At 37.8% G+C, this 25,846-nt stretch overlaps 1 protein-coding gene across 15 annotated transcripts in view; it reads right to left on the bottom strand.

Moving 5' to 3' along the window:
• The window catches only part of SGIP1 (SH3GL interacting endocytic adaptor 1), a 211,138-nt gene that overhangs the window by 57,950 nt on the left and 127,342 nt on the right, over positions 1–25,846 (bottom strand). For 8 of the 15 annotated variants that reach the window (XR_013959841.1, XM_080654278.1, XM_080654279.1 and 5 more), the window contains 5 exons: positions 9,670–9,694; positions 8,675–8,726; positions 7,023–7,108; positions 4,616–4,708; positions 2,651–2,725 (listed from right to left, as the gene is read on the bottom strand). Coding sequence is in view for 14 of the 15 variants with exons in the window: in XM_080654278.1 (XP_080510404.1) it covers positions 2,651–2,725; positions 4,616–4,708; positions 7,023–7,108; positions 8,675–8,726; positions 9,670–9,694 (331 nt within the window). In the remaining variant the exon portion in view is untranslated. Of the gene's footprint in view, positions 1–33; positions 535–2,650; positions 2,726–4,615; positions 4,709–7,022; positions 7,109–8,674; positions 8,727–9,669; positions 9,695–12,856; positions 12,869–19,616; positions 19,629–25,846 lie in introns of all 15 variants that reach the window. The other 7 variants (XM_080654267.1, XM_080654274.1, XM_080654275.1 and 4 more) reach the window with 2 other exon arrangements.

The raw sequence follows: 25,846 nt of genomic DNA, 5'->3' as shown, positions 1-25,846 counted from the left end.
TCACATGAAGCACACTCAAACAGTAAGACGTACCACTGGTGGTCCCTGTACCACTGCCCGAGCCAGGTCCGGGGGATGAAACCACAGTTCTGTAGGTGGGTGGTGGTGGGGGAGGCGGAGTTGCTCTCTGTCCCAACCCAAAATCTTTAGGAGATGAGATTGTTTCTAAGTAATCATCTTTAATGAAGCTCTGCTCAGCGACTTTCTTCTGGACTTCTTCTAAATTGAGCGGCGATGGTACATTTCGCAGAAGACCAGGGGGCCCAGGAGGGCCTGGGGGGCCTGGAGGACTTGGGGAGCCCAGAACTGGGGAGTCATCTGGGTTATCTGATGCAGCTGGTGGGGATACCACCTTTTCCCTTGGAGTCAACTCTGGAGTAACATGTTCCGGGGATGTATCAGAAAAATGGACCCACTTTTCTTCAGCATTAACAGCAACAGACTTGGGGGACAACACTGGGCCAAAAATGCTGTCCAGATCATTGATGGATGGTAGTTTTTCAATTTTGACCTCTGTGGCTGACTGGTCATTTCCTGTGGTTAAAGTAGTTGATTTTAAATTTTAATTGAGTTTAATATTATTTGTAAGGAGGGTGGGGTGGGAGGGGTGAGGCCAAGCTTCGTAAGTAGGTGGACTTCCTAGGTGCTTCACTGGGCATATTTCATGATGTAAAAGTATCTTGATCGGAGCTGAAGGGGAGGGGAGGGTTCCCTGCCTCCAGAATGTGAGCATCATCTTTCTTTGTGATTATCTACCCTTCCCCAGGGTGACCCCGTTAGCTACTTTTACTATCATCGAAAGTGCTGAGAATGCTGTGCTCTTAAGGGCTGCTCCCAAGAGTGCAGAGCGTGATCATTCTGAGGAGGCAGTGCTAGAGTCACCGAAAATACAGGTTCGGGGACTACAAATGCCCAAAGGGTGGTCCCTTGTGAAAATCTGGCCCACTGAAATACATGTAATACAGTAAAAAAAGGTAGCTGAAAAATCACCCTCAGATTTGATGATCTACCCTAGCATATTAAATAAAAAATTTTGGTGAAACTAATTATAATATCTGTTAGTTTAAAAAAATAGCACATAATTAGCTGTATATCTTCCACCTTAAATATACCAGAAACACAGTACAGACATTATTTAAAGGGATAGCTCCACATGTATATTATACACATATATAACCCACACACAACACACACATAGGTTATTGAGAAGACATTCACTGCTTATTAGAATTGTTACATACATATATACCTGTTTCACAGGGAAGAAAATTATAAAAACATCTGTATAATTTCTTTTTTCATCAAATGTAATTGGTTAACATCAAAGGCATGACTGTGATATAAATATATATATATCTATCTGAAGTCCCGAGACAGAAAATTATGTTTTGATAAATATTAATATCAGCTATTCTTTTTTATTCTTATCAGTCATATGAGAAAAACATTCAAAACTACCTTCTAGACCTTGGCAGGAAAGATTTGATAACAATTGTAGTGTGAGGAAGTGCACTTTTTAAAAACTGAGCTGTTCAAATTAAAAATTGTTACCTAAATAATTGCAAGGCATGAGCAGAAGCAACCAGCTAAATGCTTCCATATTTCACATTTGAAAGTTGTCATTCAAGGTTCCAAGGCTACAGATAAATGAGGCAGCAGTTTGCATAGCCCACAATATTTATAATTTCAGGTAAATTTATTTATATGTAACGTATTTATGGAGATACAAGGGGCCAAAATGCTTTGAACTTGCAAATGCCTTTCCTGATGACACTCTGGATGAGTTCCTGTTGGGTTTGAGTCAATATAAATTTCATAAATGACTGTTTTGCATTTGCTCTTGTTGATAAATATCCCACTCTGTAGCTATCAAACTCACCAGGCTGCATAAATAGCCAAGGATGATGCATGGAGCTGCAATAGCATTCCAAAGGTGATAAAGAACACATTATGAAGGCCCAGACACATAACCATTACTGCTTTTGTCTTGCTAGCCCAATAAGACTAGGTAGATTATAAACTGAATATGTAGCACTGACTTTAATAGAAGAAGAAGATGTGCCTTAGAAATTATCTGTCTAAAGGCATGCAGCACTTGCTTATTATATGTCATCATCTTTGCACATCTTTTGCCATGGGAAGATAGGTGCTTTTATGATTACTAAGAAAAAAATTCCCTACTGCCCGAGCTTACCAGTATGCTGTACATCCTGGGAACTATTTCATGTCTTTATAGACTAAACAGTTTTAATTATGGCAAAAATGTTGTCCGTTCTTGGAAAATTAACAGTTGTGTCTTGAGACTATTAATTTGCATATCGTGAAAATGAGATCCAACGAAGTGACATGTCAATTAAACAATGACTTTCAACATTGAGATTTTTTTCTTTCATTTTACAAGTAAATGCGACCCTCATTCAGCAATAATATACAAAGGAAAAATTAGTTCAGAAAGTGAATATTTTTGTGAAACTTGAGAGTGATTCTTTAAAATAAGCCTTCATGATAGAGTGTAATAGAAGTAAAACTAAACACAAACATTTTCATGGTTAGTCTAGTCTATAGCTTGCAACATATGATGGGTACATCAAGGCCCGGGGATACTGTTCTGATTGCCACATCATCCTGGAACAGAAAGACTAAAGCTTACCTGGTCCAACTGTGAGGGGAGAGCCAGTTCGGGGTGGAGTGGCTGGTACATTTTTTGGAGGCAGTGGAGGAGGTGCTGCAAAGAGATGAGAAGCCAAGCATTATTGATTACTTTCTCCCTGAGTTACACAATATTCTGTAGAGAAGCCGGATTTAAGCTTTCATTCATATTCTTGCTCTCAGAAATGGAATAGCCATTAATGGTCTAAATATTTTTTTTTAAATTCAAAGCTAAGGGACTGATGCAGGACCCATTCAGATTCTTCCACTTTATGATAATAAAAATTTGCAAAAGAATGTCAGATAGTAACCATAATATTATCATTTTAATAATTCATTACTATATGACAAACCTCCTATATCCTGTACTCGGAACTAGGTACATAGGGTTGAATAATAGGAGCCTCTGCCCTCAAGGAATTTCTAACTTAATCATTAGGTATCATGTTAACACAGTTACAATCCAGGGTGTGACTAAGGAAAAGAGAACAGCTTGGGTGGGGACTCAGGTGAGAAGTTCTTAACTTAGTCAGGATATTATATCTAGTCTTTGGAAATATTAGATCACGTGGCTTTATATGGATTGTCTAGAAAGATTTCTCTAAGTTATATGTCTTAAATTTTAGTATATTTTTGGAAGTCTGAAGCAAAATGATTTGAATCAAAGAAGAACGAACACTTTACCTTGGTAAAACTTACAGCAAAAAATACCCTGAAGATAAAAAAGGTATTGTGTTATGGCCCTAATCCTTCTGAACTAGACTTGTCATTTTGTAGGCAAAATTAGGAATTACTGCTTCAACAGTACTTTTGTTTTTATCCTTTCTTTAAATGAATGTTTTCTTGTCACTGGCCATATTTGTTATATCCAAAAAGTTCATTCCACTGCGGTTCTAATCCTTTGAAAATACATCTTTAAAAGTTCAAGATTAAAAAGTGTTGATTTTTTTTTCTGTTTTATAAAGGAAATATTCTCAGAAAGAATGGATCACATGGCTTTATAACAACATTTCCAACAAACAGCCTCTTGGGCTGTTGATTAGGAATCCCTTGGTTAATTCCTATCATTATTTTTAGGCATCAAAAAGCAGAGCCCTGGGGATGCTGACTGGAAAAAGTATTAATTGGTCTCTATGTGAACCTCATAGAGTAAAAATACCCTCTGCATCCCCCCACCATCCCCAAACACCTTTCTCTAATATCCAATCTTCCTCCCACAGGATTTTTAAGGAGTGCTTTCCCCATGCACATCTGCTATGATATGTCTACTGAGGTGAGAACTCAATAAATCCATCCGACAGGTGGCTAGACCTAATGAGCAATCCATTCAGCCCCAAAAGCCCAACCCATTGCAGGCGAAGGGCTCTAAAGATCTTCAGGATCTGGAGTGGGGAGGGGCATGCCGGAATAAGGTGGGCTGATGGCCCTGCTTTGAGATAAATTTGCCCAGATCTCCTGTCTTGGCTTCTCTCTACCATATAGCATCATTTCTCTTGCTCTCCAATTATCATTCTCTCCTCTCAATGTGGTCTTTCTATGCTATGCAGCCTCAGTTGTTCTGTAGGACTAACAGGAACCACACCTGACGTGGTGCTGTGTGGTACCTCTGTGTTATGTGATAGCCCATGCCTGGAGCATGGTAGGTTCTTTGGCTCACTTGCTTTTCACTCTTACATATGCACACTGAATGCATGACTAAATGAACGAATGAATAAGTGAGTCTATGGAATATCAGAAGAGGCTATGATCCAAAGTTACTGATTTTACTTTATTTATGTTAATCCTGCCTTGACAACCTGCCTTGGCCCCTTTAACTCTAAAGCCTGTTAGAACAACATCTCTTCTGAATACTATACAGTCCAAATGTTGCTTACGTAGACTTTCTAAAAGTTGCCTAATTCCACTATGCAGACAGACAGTAAAATGAGTCACTTATTTTTCCAGACAGAGCAGGCACATAACTTACTTCCAGTGGGAAAAGGCCTTGTTAACTTTGGCGACTCCATGCTTGGAATAACTGGTTGGCCTGAACCCCATATCTCAGGCTGATCTAAAAGAACTGGAAACATAAAAAAAAAAAAAATTTCCAGGGTGAGTTTACAAAAGAAATACCCCTATATTTTAGAACTTAACATTTCAGTTTAGAGTTGAGCTTCACAAAATGACTTCCCTCCTGCCTCAGAATTAGCAAATTAATCCAGGAACATGCTGCTCCTCGTCCTTTTCAAGCAGAAAATGGAAATAGGAGTGGGGTGTATGTTTTTGTATGTGTACAGGAGAGTGTCTGTGTGTTTATATACAGCTAAATAAAAACTGCATTTTCTTTCTGGTTGATCACTCGAGGACATTCTGAATACACTAGCTCAGTTTCTGGCACCCATTTGAAAATCCAGCCATTTATCCCATGGAAAGTTGCTTTAAGTTGGTTTAAAGTTTGCTAGGAATATGTTTCAAAAATTAAAATGCCTGGGTTCTACACAGTGGCTTGTATCTTTAAAGGATCTTATAGGGTCTTTAAATAAACCTTTCACAGCAGCATAGAAAGAAATTAAATGATCAAAAAATGTTTGAGAACCAGAAAAATAAACAAGTGCTTAGACACCTAAAGTAAATCAGAGCAATTAGGTATTGAATCTAAGGATATTGAATTTAAGATTTCTTCTACTTGTTTTGTCTTCTCCTTTTGATTTTTTTATTGCTATGGCAACAATGTAAATAACCAGCTCTTTCCAGCACCTATCATGTACCAGGGGCAATATAAGTACTGGTTGTAATTCATTATATTGTGAAACACAAGCTGGAAAGTTAGTTGAATATGGATTTGAATGCAGCCTCCATACTTATTGTAGACCTTGGGCAAGTCATTTAACCTCTGAGCTTCCCTTCCTTTAGTGTAGACATAAAAGCAATCCCAGAGATTTACTAAATGGATTGAAGGATATAAATATAATGTATACAAAATGTATATAAATCACTTACCACAAGGCCCATAGCTATTACTATATATATTTAATTCTCAAAATACCACCATGTGAAAAAAAAATACCACCATGTGGTTGGTATTAGTACCATTTTCAGCAGAGGAAACCAAAGATTAGAGTGATTAAATAACTTGCCCAAGAACATACATGGTGAACACAGAGGAGCTAAGATCTGATCCCAGGCATGCATGCCTGACTCCAAAATACATATACTTTCCCAGGTTTTAAAACTAGTGATAGGAAAATCAATAAAAAAAAAAAAAGGTGAGAGTGTGTAGATATGATAGGTAAGTGTGGGTATTGGAAGAGCAAATGTGCTTGGGGCAAATGTTGGAACTTCACAGAATTTCTGGGGCCGAAACCTCCTAAAGAGCAATCAAGCCAGGCTCACTGATAATTCCAGGGGTGTATCTCCTCTCCATCATAAACCTCATAAATGGTCTTAACTCTGTTTTGTTCTAACATAAAAGTAAACATTCTTTAAGGATGTAAAGCAGCATTTTCTTTGTATGGATTCAATGTCGAATACCACCTTGGATTTTAAGAACTGTTTTCTATTTTGTATATCAGGTTTCCATATAGTTATGAAATTCCTTTAGTTAGGTAGATTCAAATGACACAAATCCAATCCTACCTTCAGTCACTATGTGATTATGTCCTTAAGAACAGATGATCACAGATAAGTTAATAAGAGACCTAAGTTGTAGGCAAATCACTGAAGGAATATTTAGGGATGCTTCTTATACATTTTCCTAACCAAATCATTGAAAAATGTTCAGATGTGGCTGACTGCAAGCTGTCTTCCAGCATTCTCTCCATTTCTTCATAGTTAAAGAGTTTTAGCTGGCCCTGTGGCACTAAAGGACCTATCATGGGCTCTGGTTGGAAGTGATGTATGTCTCTTCCAGATTTTGCTCTTACAAGAACTGGTAGTGAGGTCCTTTAGCCCTTCCCGACCTTACTCCCCCTTCTTACTGGGAGATGATGGGAGCTGAAGCAGCCCACTCAGACCCAGAGACGAATAGCAGAGCCAACCTACAGTCCTATGTTGTTTACTTTGAGACTGTTAACATGAAAGGGAAATAAAATTCTATCTTGTTGAAGTCACTATATTTTGGCGCCTCTTTGTTACAGTAGCTTAGTCTACCTATTATGGTTTTAAGTCTTGTCCTTAACACTTAAATTTAATTTCCCTCACTAATGGATCCTAGAAAAATAATATTTTTTAATATATGTGCCATAGTATTCTTAAATTATTTTTATAAGAGCATTTTATATTACCAAACACAGCTACTGGAGTTCTGATGATACATTAAAAATATGCTTCAAAACACATATATTTACTTTAATGAAAAGAAAAAAAAATCTACAGATATATACATTTTTTCCTACCTTCTGTCTTCTGTTCATCAAAAGCTGATTCTAATGGTGGGCCAAAGAGGGGAGCTAAGGCCATAGTGTCATCTGGAGGTTTTTTGCTAAATCATACACATTAAAGCAAAACATAAAGGGAATATTAATGCTGAAAAACACATACACATTTTCACATATTTTTCACAGTAAGGCAGATAGATGTATGTGTGCACTTGTGTCTATATGTATGCATGTGTGTAAGTTCCCATAGGTCTAGAAAATATGTAAGGATGTCAAATGTATTATGGACAAGAGAGTTGGTAGGAGATGAGATCCCTCAGTGGGAGACCAAGGTGCCCTTTCAGTAACATGAAGGAGAGAACCTCTACCTAGAAGAGATAAGTTTATTGTAAAGTACCTTACTCTCTCTTAAGATCCCCAAAACCACCCCAACTGGTTTGGCTCAGTGGATAGAGTCTCGGCCTACAGACTGAAGGGTCCCGGATTCGATTCCAGTCAAGGGCACATGCCCGGGTTGCAGGCTTGATCCCCAGTATGGGGAGTGCAGGAGGCAGACAACCAATGATTCTTTCTCATCATTGATATTTCCTAACTCTCTCTTCCACTCATTTCCTCTCTGAAATAAATAAAAATATATTAAAAAACAATAAAATAAAATGTTTCCAAAACACACAGCTCTAAATGTAGAATATAGGATTCTTCTAATTTAAAAAAGAACAAAAAATCTCCACCCACTGATATTTGTCTTCACCACATCTCTGTGTTATAGTTAATGCAGTTTATAATTAGTGAAAGTTAGTCCAGGGAGGCTAAGTGATAAGCCACCCAGGAAGTTTGTGTTAAAAGAAACTGGGTCTACCAGCTTCTAATTGCATCCATCCCTGCCTCCTACCCAAAAGACTAGTTACAACCTCTTAATACCTTAAGATAGCACATCTCGGAAAGAGAAAAAGAGTATTGAGAAATCAGGGAGGAAAAGAGGGTAATAAGTTAAACTCTTATCCTTTTTCCCAATGATTATTTAAACTCATTATTAACGAAAGGTTGCATAATCTTCACCATTTCTTCCCCAGATTAATCATAATGAGTTCTCTCTGTGGGTGGTGGGAGGTAAGAGGTGAAGGGGAGAAGGGAAGGGTTGGAGAAGGAGGGAAAATAAAAAAGATTCATCTTTTAAATAGGAGTCTTTTTGGAAAACAATGTCCATTTGTATAATACTTGCTTAATCCAATAAATACACAGTATAAAATACAATGTTTTGCCCCAAACAAAAACAAAATAGAAGATTCCTTTGGTGTGTGGCAGGTAGAATGTATCATGAAATTGTATCCAACCAAACAGATTACTCTTCGTAGGAAAATATAAACATATTTCAGCTTGGCATCCAGACCCGAAAGGACCTCTTCATACAGATTTTCAACCTTGCCATTAGTGAGGGGACTGCACATTCTGATAGATAGTTGCTGTATGTGACTACAGAGTACTTTCCTAAAGGTGTCTCTCAGGCTGCACTTATGAGAAACGATAACATATATGAATTACACTATGAACTTACACACATGGGCAGGTCCTTTTGTAAGAGGAGCTGAGTTTAGTGCAAATGAGATAGGCTAAATTGTTAACAGTGGTGATGCCTTGCATGAAACATAACCAGAGTCTTTCACACTTACCTTATGAGTTCTGGTGTCGGTGTGGAACGCCTGGGTCTGGCCACTTCTTCACCTGATACACAGGACAAAGGAATTTTTAGGCAAATTTTTCTTGCCATTCCTTACTTATCTGTCTTATGAGCTATGTTTGGAAACACTTAGAGAGTTAAGTCCCATCTATAAGAAACTCAACATGAAAGCTTTGCAAAACAAACCCAGAAAACAACCCTTCTCCCCTGTCAATGCAACAGTCTTATATTAGGCATATGTAGTAGCATTTTCTCTGGCATTTGTAAAAACCTAATTAACCAAGGAATTACCACGATAAGCCATCAAATAGAAGATTTGTATACTGCAGAGCTAGTGGAGTAGCATAACATTCTTCAAATGTCTGATGCCTTGATCAGGTCTGCTTCCCAATTACCATAAGAGAACACTAAGCCAGGCCGTGTGTACATAGGACATGAATCCAGCATTCTCTGCCTGTTCTTTTCTTGAAATGCCAAGAAAATGTTATACCTTGAACCAGGAACCAGGAATTTAGAATTCCCTAGAATGTGTTGTATGCAGCAAAGGAAGATCATATCCTATGTATATTATAGCCTATTCCATGTCACCTTGGCTGACTAAAATTTTTATACCAAATAACACAAGAATGGGTAAGTTGTATTTATCTTCAGTTCCTTCTGCCTTCTGCCCCCTCTTCCCACCCCCATCACCAAGCACACACTTGATGAACTTCATTTCTAAAGTCAAATGACACAAGAGTTGAAAAATACAGGAAGAAAATAAGCCAAGTTTTCCCTAAAAGATATTCATTTTCAGAATTTAAACATTAATCATCAGAACCCACTAAGCCCCTTTATCCTTATATTTCTTTGCTGTAAAAGATATTTGTAAGTCTTAAAAATCAAGCCCCAAAGTATATAAGTCAAATGTATATATGCTTCAAGATCCAAGGAACTTATTCCTTCTTTTAAATTGTACTCTATTTTTGGTAGCTAAGATATACTTACTGGATAAGTTCCTTTTAATTGCACCCTAGAATTAGAAATAGACACTATAAGGTTTAAGACCACATATATGTTATGTACAATATGTATATTTCTGTTATTGCAATTAAACTGAACTCAAAGAAATTGATGGGGAAAAATGAAAATTTTCTCATAATCACATTCAAGTTGGAAATTGTAGACACATTCATATAAATCAGTTTTCATTTTACTTAGGATTATAGAGAGAAAGGAAGGATAAATTATAAGTCTCCCAAACCAGAAAAATCCCTTACCTGGGTAGATCTGATAAATATTAAAGTAAATATAAAGTAAAGTAAAAATTAAAGTAAATATTAAACAGTCTATTAAAAAACAACCCTGAAGTCTAGTAGACAAGAAAGTAAGTCCAAGTTTAAGTTACATTTGATTGAAAATCATAGACTATATTAAGAGTACTGTCTGCTCTTATCATATGGGGGCCATAAACTAGTAGAAAGTTATTAGTTTACTAATGCAGTTTTTAATGGATATAAGTGGCAAATGCTATAGAGAAGGAAACCTTCAAAGCATTGCCACTGAATGGGCTGTTTTATGCAGGGAGCCAGGGAATTCCATTCTCCCCACCAGGTTGCCCCACCCCAATTTCTTCCACTTGCCTGCTACCTGGCCCACCAATCTACCATTGGGGGTCATTCCTTTAGTTCAAAGCATGGGATACTACTGAAATAAAAACAGGCCCGACAGGAATACTAGTAATAGGCCCTAGCAGGAACTTATTTTGATAACAGAAGGACTGATTAGATACAAAGATTTGATTCAAAACCACTAGGAAAGGTTATTAGCATGAGGTGCTTCCAAAAAAACAGACAACTGAAAGGGTAGCACTGTGGGTGGGGCGTAGCTTGGCAGGGCTGCCTGAGGAGAATGATGGGGCAGACAGAGCTGCATAAGAAAAGGGAAAGTATAGGAAAGTATTTCAAAGGGTATGACCATTAATTTGGTGGGTAGTCAACAGTTTTTCTACTTCCCTACATTGGTGAAGTCTCAACCTAGTGGTAATATATATTTTCTGGTCTCAAATGATAACATCAATAACTCAGGATGAGACATAGCACTATATGAAGCTTCTTCCCCTATTTTGTAAAGATTTTTCAGAATTGGGGTTTGTCTCATTTTCAACTCATTTATTATAGAAGAGCAGTTTCCATCTGAACAGGATCCACATGTTTTGTAGTGGGAGGCCCAATCTCTCAAACTAGTTTCTGTCTTGTCCTGACTAATAACACAATCTGTGTGTGTGCCATATACAGAATTATTATTTTGGTAGTAATAACTTTAAAAATAAATATTTTATATGTTTAAAAGTATTAATTTGTTTAAATAAATCTAATTATATACAATTACTTATTTTAATAAATGAATATATTTTATTAAATTAACATATTTAAATTTATAAATAAACATTTAAATACATGTGGAAATTTAAATCAGCTATAGTTTGGATACAAGTTGGCTTTTGAAAAATAAGACTGTATAGACAAAAATAACAAGAGAACAAATTGTTTAAATTAAAATGTTTTCCTAGGTTATGAAGCCTCAGCTGGTCATATTTTTATTAATAAGGTCTGAAGGAAGAGACCCACAGGCTCTAAGTTCTAGAGACTCTAAATTCTAAGGAATAGAACCCCTACAGTATTGTGAGACCTGAAATCCAGGAATTAGGGGTCCTTGAGGCTGTATTGAAGACCTTTCAGTCTACCTTACCCTTTTAACAAAAAATGTAATACATATGAAAACAAGAAAGGTTCAACACCTCTTTTGTATTCATGGAATCCTGGTGTATCAATTCATTCAACAGATAGTTACTGTTGGGAAACCCTGAATGAGAAGCCCCTGTAACGTTTTTATTAAATATTCCACATGAATAAACAATTGCCCATTAAATGCAGGCAAGACATGGCAGAAATATGTAAGAAAATGCTTGTTTAGAAATTAGGAAAGATAAAGTAAGATCAATTTAGAAAGGAATAGATATTTGAACTGCAAGTGAACAGCAACAGAAAAGGAAGTCCCATTGTCAGCTGGATGTGGCATACAGATTTTGATGGCCTTGGTGTTGCAGCATGATAAATCCAGAGCTGGGTTACAGTGATGTTGACCACACAAACCACATTCAGGAAGAAAGCCCTTTGAATTCAAAAACCTCACCAAATGACCACATTTTCAATGATTGCCCTTATATGTAGATTGTGATTGAATTTCCTTCATTTTGAATTAGTTCACTTTTTTTCTTTAAAAAAAAGAGAAACTTGTCATAATCTGAGATGTCACTTGAGATCATCCATACTTGCAGGTGTTGCTTTCTTTGGTACTCAGCCAAGTGGCTTAACCAGCCAACCACCAGCTTCTCAGCTGGGGCACAGTATTTGCCTTAAATAATAATTGATTAATTGAATTGGCACAGACCTAGGGATATTTCAGATGGCATTGTTTTCAATTCCATTTCCTGTCTCAAGGGACCAGCCAGACAGAAGGGGGTATTTCAAACATAGCAAAAACCCTTTTTTTTTGTTGTTTTGAGTACATCACTCTTCAATCTGAGGAAAATGACTGAGATTTTACTTTGAACAATGTAAACCAAACTGATTTTGTCTTCAGTGATGGCATATAGGATTATGTGATAGCCTAGGCATATCGACTTGAAAGCATGTCTCCTCCTCTGAGATGGAAACTGTGATTATGCATTATGATGTATCAGTGTACACTGACCAATGTAACTTATTACAAATTCAGTCTTAAAAAAAACCATGTGGCTTAAAAATGGTTTCCTTACTTTCCTTATAGTTTTCTTATTCTTCAAACTTAAAAACTTCTATGATGTTTTTTGGCCAATCTCCAGGTCTTACTCGCATGCGCATGCATGCGGACACACACACACACACACACACACACACACACACACACCACATTAGGAGTTGGGATACCTATGTATTAATTTAGTTTAATGTATTAATGGAGAAGTGCTCTTATAATCCTAAAATATGTTATTGACACTTACAGGACCAGACACTTCCAACCAGTAAACGGAATTCATCGGCCTCATTCATACTGGGCTGTCATAAATTTGATGAGAAGCCCACCTGGCCACCTGGCCTTGGCAGCAATTTTCTCTATACAGGTTTAAGATAAAAATGTTAAAAGTTCTTACCGGGCTGCGCCTCTGTGATCAGCAAAAAGGAAGAGAGAACAGACACCTAGTCAGAGAATGATGGATCAGTCAACAGGCTTGGGTAACAGAAGGCTTCATAAATAGCTAACGAAACATGCACTCCAAGTAATCAGGCCAAAGGAAGACAGGCAGTCATGGTGTTTGTGGCTCATTTAAAACATAAGAAAGTTTGGGAGAACTCTAAAGAGAATCTGTCCATTGTATAATACAGCTTTGCTCCTGGGGAGCAAAGTTACGGGTATACAAGAACAAGGTGGAAATATACATGAAATTTTGTTAAGTTGGCATGGGGAGTTTTTCTCCAGATTATTTGGGGAGAGGGGTTTTAGAGAACAGGCAGTTCAGGGAAAGCTGATTCCCCACACAACAGGGTGTTCACAAGCATTATAGGCAATGCATTTCCTACATAATTAGGGAATGAATTGGAGACTCCAAAAATCAGAGACCAGGATTAGAGATACCCCTTTTCTTAGTGTTCTGTGGGATGTATGCCAATGAGGACCTTATTTTGCAAGTAGCCGTTCTTGGCCTAGTGGTTTGGGCAGCCTCTACCAATGAGTAGGAATGTGATGGGAAAGATGAGGTATCCCTGCCAAGCGCAGATGGGAAAATGAAATTGTTCAGCACCAATAGAACACTGGTAGAACAGATGATGTCCAGAAAACACAACAAGCAGGCATACTATTTCTCTCTTTCATTCCTCAAACTTTGACTATGGCTATCAATTTACCTCAACAATCTTTTTTTTTTAAATTTAATAAATCTTTATTGTTCAGATTATTACAATTGTTCCTTTTTCCCCGCATAGCTCCCCTCCACCAGGTTCCCACCCCACCCTCTGCCCTTACCGCCCCCACTGTCCTCATCCATAGGTGTACGATTTTTGTTCAGTCTCTTCCCGCACTCCCCACACCCCTTTCCCCCTGAGAATTGTCAGTCCACTCCCTTTTTATGCCCCTGATTCTATTATATTCACCAGTTTATTCTGTTCATCAGATTTTTTTATTCACTTGATTTTTAGATTCACTTGTTGATAGGTATGTATTTGTTGTTCATAATTTTTATCTTTACCTTTTTCTTCTTTTTCCTCTTCTTAAAGAATACCTTTCAGCATTTCATATAATACTGGTTTGGCGGTGATGAACTCCTTTAGCTTTTTCTTATCTGTGAAGCTCTTTATCTGACCTTCAATTCTGAATGATAGCTTTGCTGGGTAGAGTAATCTTGGTTGTAGGTTCTTGCTACTCATCACTTTGAATATTTCTTGCCACTCCCATTTGGCCTGCATAGTTTCTGTTGGGAAATCAGCTGACAGTCGTATGGGTGCTCCCTTGTAGGTAACTAACTGTTTTTCTCTTGCTGCTTTTAATATTCTCTGTCTTTTGCTCTTGGCATTTTAATTATGATGTGTCTTGGTGTGGTCCTCTTTGGATTCCTTTTGTTTGGGGTTCTGTGCGCTTCCTGGACTTGTAAGTCTATTTCTTTCACCAGGTTGGGTAAGTTTTCTGTCATTATTTCTTCAAACAGGTTTTCAGTATCTTGCTCTCTCTCTTCTTCTGGCACCCCCATAATTCTGATGTTGGTACGCTTGAGGTTGTCCCAGAGGCTCCTTACACTATCTTCATATTTTTGGATTCTTTTTTCTTTTTGCTTTTCCGGTTGAGTGTTTTTTGCTTCTTTGTATTTCAAATCTTTGACTTGATTCTTGTGATCCTCTAGTCTGCTGTTAGATCTCTGTATAATATTTTTTATTTCAGTCAGTGTATGCTTAATCTCTAGTTGGTCCCTTTTCATATCTTCGAGGGTCTCGCTAAATTTATTGGCCTTTTCTAGAAAATTCTTGAAAAACATCAATGATGAGAGAGAATCATTGATCAGATGCCTCCTGCACACCCCTCACGGGGGATCGAGCCCGCAACCCAGGCATGTGCCCTTGACCGTAACTCATCAGTCCGCAGGCTGACACACTATCCACTGAGCCAATCCGGCTAGGACAAGCTTTATAATTCTTTAACAACCAGACTAACAATCTCCTTGAAAGAAAGACATGTGGGAATTTATAATTTCAGCTTCAATTTCATGGCAAAAAATTCATTCTTTTGTTTTGTTAATACTCATCCGAGGATATTATTTTTCCATGGACTTTTAGAGAGAGTGGAAGGGAGGGAGGGGGAGAAAGAGAAGGAGAGGGAGGAAAAGAAAGAGAGAGAGAGAGAGAGAGAGATAGACAGAGAGAAAGACTGATGTGAGAGAGACACATCAATTGGTTGCCTCTCACATGATACTCTACCAGGGCGGGATCAAACCTGCAGCCCAGGTACATGTCCTTGACTGGGAATCGAACCCAAGACCCTTCAGTGCATAGGCCGATGCTCTAACCACTTAGTCTCACCGGCCAGGGCAACGATTCATTCTTAAAAGTAATATAAAATACAGCAAAGGGGGAATTAAAAATGACACAAGTTCCCCCAAAATAAAATTATGAGAAATAATGCAAAATAAAATGCAAATTTTAGACATCCAGAAGCAGAAACTTAAATTCAAGAAATTTTAGTGATATAAGATTATAGAGAACAATACTTTACTAAATAATTTCAGCATGTTAATCCACCCAAAGTAAATCATATTTTAATTTCCAATGAGTTAAAAACCTAAATTTTAATCAATTGTTCCTATATTTTTTTCTAGTAAAAGACACCTCATAAAACAGCATTTTGGAAACTATTTGCAGAATGCCTTCATCAAGGAACAGTTGTTCAAATTCATATAGTCACGAGTTCATTAACCAGAATCCAGAAGACCCTGTAGAAGCTGTGGAAAGGTCAAACCCAGAAAGCCTCAGGTTCATAATTAAGAGCTATCTGAAACCTTTAAAAGAAAAAAACCCCACAAAACTCCAGAAGTCAAATTAAAGGGCTTTATATATGTTAATTATCACCATTAAGGAACTATAGCTATTGCTGAAGGACATGGACAGTCAAATCATTATCAGCTAAGAGGGGAGGGTCTTTGCCTATTAAAAGTTTTATTTTACTGTTTCTTCTGTCATTTCCCATGGCCTTTAAGCCTTTAGCATTCTTTGTGCTACCAATAGATTTGCTTCAAGGGTGGAAGGAAACTCATTCAGTATCTGGGCTTACATTCTACTAGAGGCCCGGTGCACGAAATTCATGTATGGGAGGGGTGGCCCTTGGCCTGGCCTGCACCCCCTCACAATCTGGGACTGCTGGCTCCTAATTGCTGGCCTGCCTGCCTGATCACCGCTAACCACTCGCCTGTCTGCCTGCCTGCCTGCCTGATCACCCCTAACCACTCGCCTGCTTGCCTCATCACCCCTAACCATTTGCCTGCCTGCCTGATTGCCCCTAACCGCCTCTGCCTGCCTGCCTGATCACCCCTAACCACTCGCCTGCCTGCCTCATCACTCCTAACCATTTGCTTGCCTGCCTCATCGCCTCTAACTGCCTCTGCCTGCCTGCCTCATCGCTCCTAACCACTAGCCTGCCTGCCTGATCACCCCTAACCACTCGCCTGCTTGCCTGATTGCACTTAACTGCCTCGGCCCCTGCAGCCAGGCTTCATCCGGAAGGACGTCCGGAATGACGTCTGGAAGGTCGTTCGGCTGTATGGTCTAATTAGCATATTACACTTTTATTATTATAGATGAGCTGAACACTCTAAGTATAGTGTTGAAAACTCAGATGTGTACAGGGCGAAGAGCTGGGGTGCTGTGTGTAAGGGCATGTGTGTTTCACAAAAGTTTTGGTTAACTGCCCACTACTCAGGTACACTCGTGCCTGCTGTTCCCGAATGTGGGCCTAGTACTGCCAGATCTTCAGAGTTGTTGAATGAAAATGCACAATCTAAATTATTTTTAAAAATTCAAATGTTCTAATTTTTAAATGCAGACTAAAATTGTTTTTAACTGCACTACATAACAGAACACTTATCCAGTGCTCAGAAGCTGCAGGTGGCCGATTGTCTCTGATTATATGCATTTGTATCACAGAAAATAAGCTCTCAGTAAATTTCATCTGCTGTTTTTATTATTTCACCTGATTACTCAAACAGGGACTCTGCAATTGGCCTATTTATTTTTCCGAACAAATTTCCTGCATTCCTAATTAAACATTAATTGTTCAATTCCGAGATTTATCTAGATCTGTTGATAAATTTTGGAGGTTTTGAAAAACATTTTATTTTCCCCTCTACTTTTATTTTGGTGTTCACTTCAGAGATAGCTAACTCTGTATTTTGAGGCTGCTTTCAAAGTGGGTAAATACTACTAACTTATGACTTAATCTCTAGAGTAAGGCTATTTGGTTGTATTTGTACATGTTATATTTGTAAAATGTATATAATTTGCAACGTGTATATTATTCCCTACAGAATATACTTGAGCCTATGTCCTTGCAGTCCCCACAGTGTCCTTACTCCACACAAGGTTGTTGTTTCTTTCGCACAAAATAATATAAATTATGTTAACTGGGATGGCTTAGTCTTAGCCAAAGTAGGTTAGTGTTTTAAGATACTTATAAAAAAAAGCAACCAAACATAATGTCTTGCTCATCCAAAGCACTAAATAACTAGCCTCAGGTTTTGAAGCTTTATGACATCCTCATTTGCTAAATTCAGTGCCATGGGGAAATAGAAAAATGCGTGAAAAGCTATAAAGCACCAAAGGAATATTATTTTTATATAATCTAGTCATAGCAAATTCAGTGATCCATGTTAGAGAATTTCCTAGGAAAGAATTGGTATATATGATTATTATGTTTGTTGTTTTAATCCTATACAGCATTACTATTTGTTTTTAAAGCTTTAGGATGAAGACAAACTATCTGGGCAAGCACCTATTTGCTACCTGCCCATTGTAGGTGTTTGTCTGTATTTAAATTTTTTTCTATTATATGTATTTCAATTATAGCTATTACAAGTCAGATTACAATGAAAACTTATCCTGTCCAGTAGGACTTGGTTGAGATGATCTTCTGAAACTCCATTTGGCAAGAGAAACAAAGAGATCACTAAAACAGGATATCAATATGAGTTGACCAGATTAAGCAATCAACAAGATAAATGAAATTTCCAAAGAAAAAAATGAGGCAAGGGAGTGGGAGAAGACTCATCCTTAAAGATACAGCTACAAATGAAAAAGAGTACTTGTTAAAATTGCTGTAAGGACAACAGGAGGAAAACCAATGAGAAACAGAATTTTAAAAACTCTATGGGTGAACTTTAGGCCACACAGACTAGTCAATATTTGAAGTGCCCAAATTTGAATGATTCAGAGAAAGGTTCAGGGTCAAAGAGAATAAGTGAAATTGGCAAAATATAAAGCAAAGTTACAAAAGTGCACCAATAATATAGTATGCCACATATTTGACTCAATTACTCAGAAGTGGGTCATTTAGTTTAGTAATAATAATAATAACAGGTGCTGATTTTATTTTGAGAAACAAAAAGACACTGGGTCCATATTTTGATCTCATTTTTTATTCCTTCTGTGTCTTTTGTTCCTCCTCCCTCCTATCACATGGACATGGTACAGAGAATGCCAGGTTTAGGTCAATGGGCAGGATGAGAAGTTATAGCAGTCATTGTAGCATCCACTTAGGTGAGTTAAATAGAATCAACCAAGCACTTCTGGTGCTTGTTAACATGGAAACACAGTATTTTATATTTTCCAGTGGCAAGGTCATCTGGAATTCTGGAAACATGTTCCCAATAAGCCAGGTAGCCAAGAAGAGAAAATTGATTTTTTGGGGTCTTTTTTGAGTGAAATAATTTTCAGAATAAGTTTTGTTTTAATGTTCTAAAATTAAAAAAAAGAAGATGTAGATACATCATATCAAATTTGTGCTGCCACTAAAATTCAACCACTGGTACTAAAAAGTAACATGCATGAGGTGATTTACACTTTATAAAGATTCTCTTTTTCTGTCTCTGACAACTCCAGAAGGAGATATTTTTCCTTTTTTCTTTTTATGGGTTTACTTTATATATTTATTTTCCTATTGGATAGCTACTTCTGAAATGCCTATTCTAGTCATTTGCCCATTTTTCTTTTTTTTTTAATGTTTTAAAATTGAATTTATTGGGGTGACGTTTAATAAAACCATACAGGTTTCAAGTACACAACACTATAACACATCATGCAGTATTCACCACCCAAAATCAAGTCTCTTCCAGCCACCATTTATCCCCCCTTTGCCCTCTTCCATTTCTCTCATCCCCTTTCCCACTGGCAATCATCATACGGAGATATTTCTCAGATTAACTGAAAAAGAAAGTAACTTCCCTTTTCTAGGCCAGCTTCACAAACATTCATTCATGATGAATATTATCATGTTGTATATTTTAAAAAATTAACTTAAAAATATTTGCCTAGTCATAGTATGTACATGTAACTTGACTAATTCAAGTGGAAGCTGCAATAAACAAAACTCTATACCTAAAATATTTGGTCATATGCCTGTGAATCTTTGCAAAACTACCCTGTGGCCCTTTATAGCTGGTAAAATCACTTAGCAACCAACTCTCCCCACCCCCCCCCACCCCCGCCCTGCCCCATAGGACAAAATTAGACCTTGTCCTGGTTCACAAAGATTTGTTTTTAAAATTCAAAATCTTGTTTATGTGTTAAACACAATCCATCATTCAATATACAGATGGTGAAAATAAGTAGAAAAAAAAAAAAGGTTTGGCCAAAATGTGGAAAGAAATTGTTATGTCTTACCGGACTTTTCCTCTAAAAGCGTAAGCATGGGAAGGAAAAAAGGAGAACATAAAAGAGGTGAAATGCATTTTCAAGAAGCAGCAGCTCAAGGCTCAGAATAACCATGCTTAAAGCAGCTCTCCAAGGTATTGCTCTAATAATTCCTATGAGTGTCTGATACGGTCATTCCTAGGCTGCTGGCTTAAATTGCAGGGCAGCAGCATAGACCACCACAAAATATGCCATTTTGGCATATTGATTATTTTGAGCTGTAGGCACTTGAAAACAACAAATGCCTAAAGACAAATCCTCCAAAAGAAACTCAATTGTCATTAATCCTCCTCCTTCCAGGAATTTCATCAACCAGGGAGCATTGACTCATCACAAGAGAGGAGACCAGAAGGCAACACCATACTCAGACAAACCGTCACAAACCATCATACCTCCCATCTATTCTTCTAAGGGTCCATTCATCTTTCCTAAAAATTATTTACTCTCCCCTAAGAGGGGTATATCCCCTCCCCTTTCCCTATAAAAATGATATTTAATTCTAAATGTCATTTCTTTGAGTTACTTATTTTTCCTGGGTGTCTTTCATGCATACATGAAGTTTGCATATTAATAAATTTCTGTGTGGGTTTTCTCTTGTTAATTTTTCTTTTTGTTAGAGGTCCAGCTGAACACCTAACTAAGATGGGTAAAGTGTTGTCTCCCCTGTAAGTTCAAGCTATAGAGGGCATAGATATGAGCTTCATTGAGGACATTCTAAACTCTCTTTTGAATTATTTTTATCAAATAGATTTGTACCTTGGAAGTAGAAAAGTATGCTTTGTAATACTAAAAGGAGTTGAAAAATGTCTTTCATGTTTTAAAGCCAGGCATGATTATGAGCATGAGATTTTCCAGAAATTCCAGTCTTGTCAGGGAACCCAGTACCTGTCATCTTCCAAGATACCCTAGCTATAACCATCATTCGTTCATTCCATCTTTCAGTTTTCCCCACTCCCCATGGACAATTACAAATTAGTTTCCTGGCGAGTGGTCTCTGGTTCCTTGGAATGCTCTTTTATTTCCTCATGAGCTGTCCAAAGTGAGGCCTTCATTTCTTGAAGTACTCCAGGAACTTTCTATGTGTGGTTCCTAGTCTATGGACCCTAGGTCCAGTTTCATCTTCTAAATCCATCCTTTTACACTATCCTCAGAATTACTTCCAAAAATAGTGAGGTGAATATATTACTCTATTCTTCATAAAACTCCCCATTATTCAGAAAATAGAATGTAAGCTCCATTCTGTCATTTAATGCCTTCACGATGGGCTCCAGCTCACCTTTATGCCCTGGTCTTCTATTGCGATCTGTATGAAACTACACTTAGCTGCAGACTCGGCTGAATCTCCTCACGGTGCAGTAGACACACACTCTGCTCTGCCTCTGCTCAGGCTGCTGCCTCAGCTTTCCAAGCATTCTCCGTCTCCCTCAGTTACAAGCTTACTCATCTTTCAAGGCAGTAACACTTCTTCCCTAAGGCCTTCCCCGAAGTCTCCGGGTCAGAATAAATTGTTTCCATCTCTTATTAGATAACACCATTCCTTTTGTTCAAAATAGTAAGCCCATATTGAAAGCCTTTTTATTTGCCTGGCATTTAATTGCCTCAAGGAAAACAAAGGTACATGTTGCAAGTATATATTTTGCAGTTCATATTTTGTTCCGAATTATTTAGGTATTTCCACTCGATAATTAGTTCACAGTAATTGTTATGAATGGACTCTAGCCCCAAGCATTGTGCTAGATACATTTTCAAATTAGCTTAGCCCCCCATTCTTTAAATGTCTTGAGAAAGTTCTACTATGCCTCAATTTCATAATTTGTAAAGCAGTGATGACTGCTACTTTGTTGAATTGTAGGATTAAGAGAGGGTGATATTGACAACTAACATTTATTGAGGCCTTATTACTATTGTTTTACTATTATAGGTGTTTGGTGTCATTACTAACTTACCAATGAGGAAAAGGAGGCAAAGATAGGTTCCTAAATCACATGGTTACTACGGAGTGGAGCTGGGACTCAATCCCAGGTTGTCTAACTCCAGAGAGCCTGGTCAAGGATGGGCTCCTGGCACAACTCAAGTTCCCTAAACAGATTAAACTCACTTTCAGGGACTTTTCAGCATTGGGATCTAGAAACACAGAGCTAAAAACTCACAGATCAGAGAGCTTGGAAAATAATCTTGGATCTTTCCAATGGAAAGAGTTAGGTCATGCCTGTCTATCATAGCAGGTCTCAAAGAATGAGCTTTTCAGAGAGTGAGATTGTGTTTCTAGGCCTGCTTTCAGATCTTCAAATTAAACTCTGATTTTAAGGTAAATTTCTCAGCCTTTTTCTAGAATTAAATGTATTTTCTTTAATTAGAATCAGAGCAATAAGCATGAATACACAAATGATAAAGCACTTCTCTTTCCTCCTCACACCTTTCCATTCTAGGCTACATGATGATTAAACTATCTTTATTTAAAATGTTGTTTTGCTTTAATTGTTAACAGCTTCCAATCTGGGCTTAAGTGTTTCTTCAGAATGTTAAACAAACAAAAAGACATGGCAAGATAATTTTCCTTTTTAAAATGAGCTTATTGCACCAGAATTGATTTTTAATTATGGAAAATATAATAATTGCACTGGAAAATGATGTATACCCCCACATGCACTAGTACTTAGAAATAGAGTAAGTGAATTTTTGGATTGAACAAACATATACCTAAAATATAACCATTCAATCTTCTGTAAGTGCAGGAATTTCCCCATCCCATGGCCTGAGAAAATATAATTCTCTAATTTGCAAACCTTGTTGAAAGGCAGCTCATCCTTATGATCAACAGCTTTCCAAGGAGCCCACAGACCCCTGCTCTCTGCAGATGGAGAATCTCTCTGGCTGCAATTGACCCAAATCCCTTTCTAATGCAACTAGTCATTCCAGTTAGGTCTTGTTGAAGGCTACATTTCTGTATGAGGGGCTAGAAATTGGCAACATTTAAAACTGAATTCCGTTTATTCATTTATTAAACCATTAACAGATATTTATTGAATATTTAATAAAGACCAGAAACTATTCTAGGCATATTAGTGAACAAAACATAGGAACAATAGATAATAAAAAAATACAAAAAAAAACACACCCTCCAATGAGCTTATTTTGGGAGTAGGAGAAGGAGACAGATAATAAATAAAATAAATATGGAAAGTATTTAGTATTTGAGATAATGAATGCAATTTTTAAAAGCAGAGCAAGTAAAGAGGTTTGGGTATGCCAAGACAGAGAGTTTTGTGATTTTAAATACAGTGATCAGAGTAGGCCTCATTGAGAAAGTGACGAGAGCGAACACCTGAAGCTGAGAGGGAAGCCACAGTGTAGCTACTTGGGGGAGGAGGGCACAAACAGGGAGCCAGGGAGGAGTAGAATGAGAAGGAAGAGTGGCAGGTATTAGTTTTGGGGTAGGGGTCTCCCCACCATGAGGGTCTTGGAGGCCACTGTAAAGACTTTGGCTCCACTCTGTTCCAATGCAGCTTATGGCTGTTATTTATCAGTTCTCAACTGTGGATGCTCAGCACTGAGAAAAGGCATCGATGAAACAGATAAAACAGCAGACAATGCCTGGATATGACATATGCTATCATTTGTCATTACTCTCTGGCAGCATATTTTGAATCCCTATGTACCATGTCAACAAAATAAAATAAAGACAGGCTTCAAATAAGTTAGGAGGTGGAAAGGAAATTTCAGTTTGGCAAAACAGAATGAGACCAGCCCATCTTGCCTTCCCTGTCTGTTGGCCACTTTAGGACAAGAGGCTCAGACTGGCATGCTCGGCTCTGTACCACTGCTGTGCTGGTAGCTGATTCAAAACAATAGTTCCTGAGGTCCATGCAATGAGTGGCTGGCCCTTAGGCAGATATAAGAGGCAAAAAGAAATCTGACTTCATTCTGTTTAAAAATAAAATTTCCCCCAGTCGCTGAAGAAACATTTTTCTGACATAATTAATGTGATTCACATGCTAAGATTTTTTTTCTAGAACAATTAAAAAGTGCATTCACTGCTGTAGATAATTTTTGGCACTAACAAATTCTTCTTCAAAGAACAAAGGGATAGATATTTTTATACTGTTATACTTATTTTTATACTACAATTTATACAATTATAGAAACTACTTAGTATAAAAATAAATATAATAGTATAAGAAAGAGAATAAAGTACTTATCCTTTACCCTCAGGGTCAAGTGACTGAAATCTGAAACTTTAGATGGAAAAAACAGACTTCTCATTGGGAAGAGAATTATGACAGAAAGCTAGTACCCACAGAAAAGAACACATTAATAAACTTAAAAAAATACCCTGTAAAGTGTAAGAGAAGAAATGGAGCCATTGTTCACATTTTTTATCAATCCCAAAATGGAGAAAAGCTTGACTGAATTGCAGGGGAAAAGATCAAATAAGTGCAGAGCCATACATTTGCCCTCTCTATAAAATAATGCGAGGGATATAAGTTGCATTATATCACAGTGAAACACCAAGTTCCGTATAATTTCTCACAGCAAAGAACATCCATTTGCCCAACCAACCAACAGGTATTTCCTAAGGACCTACTACATGCCACTCAATGTTGTAGGCTCTCGAGCAAAGGCCCCATTAAGGAAGAAGTAAGAACCCACAACTTCTAGGTGCAGGATTAGTTATCATAAACTCGAATTTCCTTAATTGCTCACAAATGATGCTTCTGTTGCAAACTTATTTTCCCGATTGATTGCTTCTCTACAGAGCCTATTCTACCCTGATTATGGCCATTAGCTAATAAAAGTTTTAAATTCTAAACTCTGCACCAGTAGGACTAAGTCAAGGAGAAGACCATAAAGATATAAAAAAGAAAAATTAGTCTTTCTGATTGTAATTGGCATTGTAATTAAAAGCATATAATTCTTGAATTTGCTACGTCTGGTTGAGGATAGTCTAACATGTTATGTTTCAATATTGTGGGTGTATAGTCTCATTCAAGTGGATTTTAAATTGGTAACAGAAATTAAGAGTTTGCAGTCTCTAATCCTGGTAATCATGTTTCTGGAAACCCCTAACCAGGGCAGGTTGTCTGAGACAGTAGAACATGATTAAAGAATTTGGACTTATGCAAGGAAATGCTCTTACACATCACAAAGGGAAACAAAATACCATGTACTCAGAGGATACAGCCAATATCAATTAGAGAAATAATGGCAAAGGCAATCAGATTAAATTCATATTCTGCCATTTTCAAGGAGATGAAAACACAACAACTCAGCAATTTCTTCTTACCAGAGAAGGGTGGGCATAGAGGGTTTGGGGGAAAAAAAGTGAAAGCAACAGAGAATCAGAATGCACGCCATCTTCAGCCTCCCCTTGCACTGTACAGCACTTCTACCAGGAGCAACTGCCAGTGTGTAGGAGGCTGGAGCTCTCCTCCCACACCGATGACTTCTTGTTTTCACTGAACTCTGATGGGGCGCTGAACCTTCTGTCAGAGTGAGGACAGGAAAGGGGGTGGTGTTACCAAGCAGCAGCAAATTCATGGGTTTTACTCTCTGGCAGGCTAATTTGGGGGTGGGAGAGTGGGTGGGCCACCTGGAATAGGCAAGAAGCACCAGAATGTCTGCCATTCAAAGCTGTCTCCCCCCGCCCCATTTTTTTTTTTATTAAATAACTCCATTATGGATTGCAAATCTCCAGGAACAAGATTAAACTAATTGCTCCTTCATAACTCCATGTCAAATTCATTCCTTGTATCACTGAATTTTACAGGTGATGGGAGGAGGCACTAACATATATGCTAGGAGAGATTGACACCTACCCTCACATCATTTCTATCAGCCCTTTTCTCTTTGACTTTGCACAAGACCTCCTTCCCTATTTTTATCTTTCTGCCTCTCACAGTCTCTTAACTTAAGGACAAGGAAAGCAGAGCTGAAAAGGGAAATGATACTTATAGGGCCTGAACTGGGCATTTTTAAAAATATATATATTTTATTGATTTTTTACAGAGAGGAAGGGAGAGGGATAGAGAGTTAGAAACATCGATGAGAGAGAAACATCCATCAACTGCCTCCTGCACACCCCCTACTGGGGATGTGTCTGCAACCATGGTACATGCCCTTGACCAGAATCGAACCCGGGACCCTTCAGTCTGCAGGCCGACGCTCTATCCACTGAGCCAAACCGGTTAGGGCTGAACTGG

Source organism: Plecotus auritus, assembly GCF_963455305.1.
Source record: "Plecotus auritus genome assembly, chromosome: 2".
Lineage (NCBI taxonomy): Eukaryota > Metazoa > Chordata > Mammalia > Chiroptera > Vespertilionidae > Plecotus > Plecotus auritus.
Note: the sequence above shows the minus strand (reverse complement) of the source record. Positions and strands in the feature narration are given on the sequence as shown.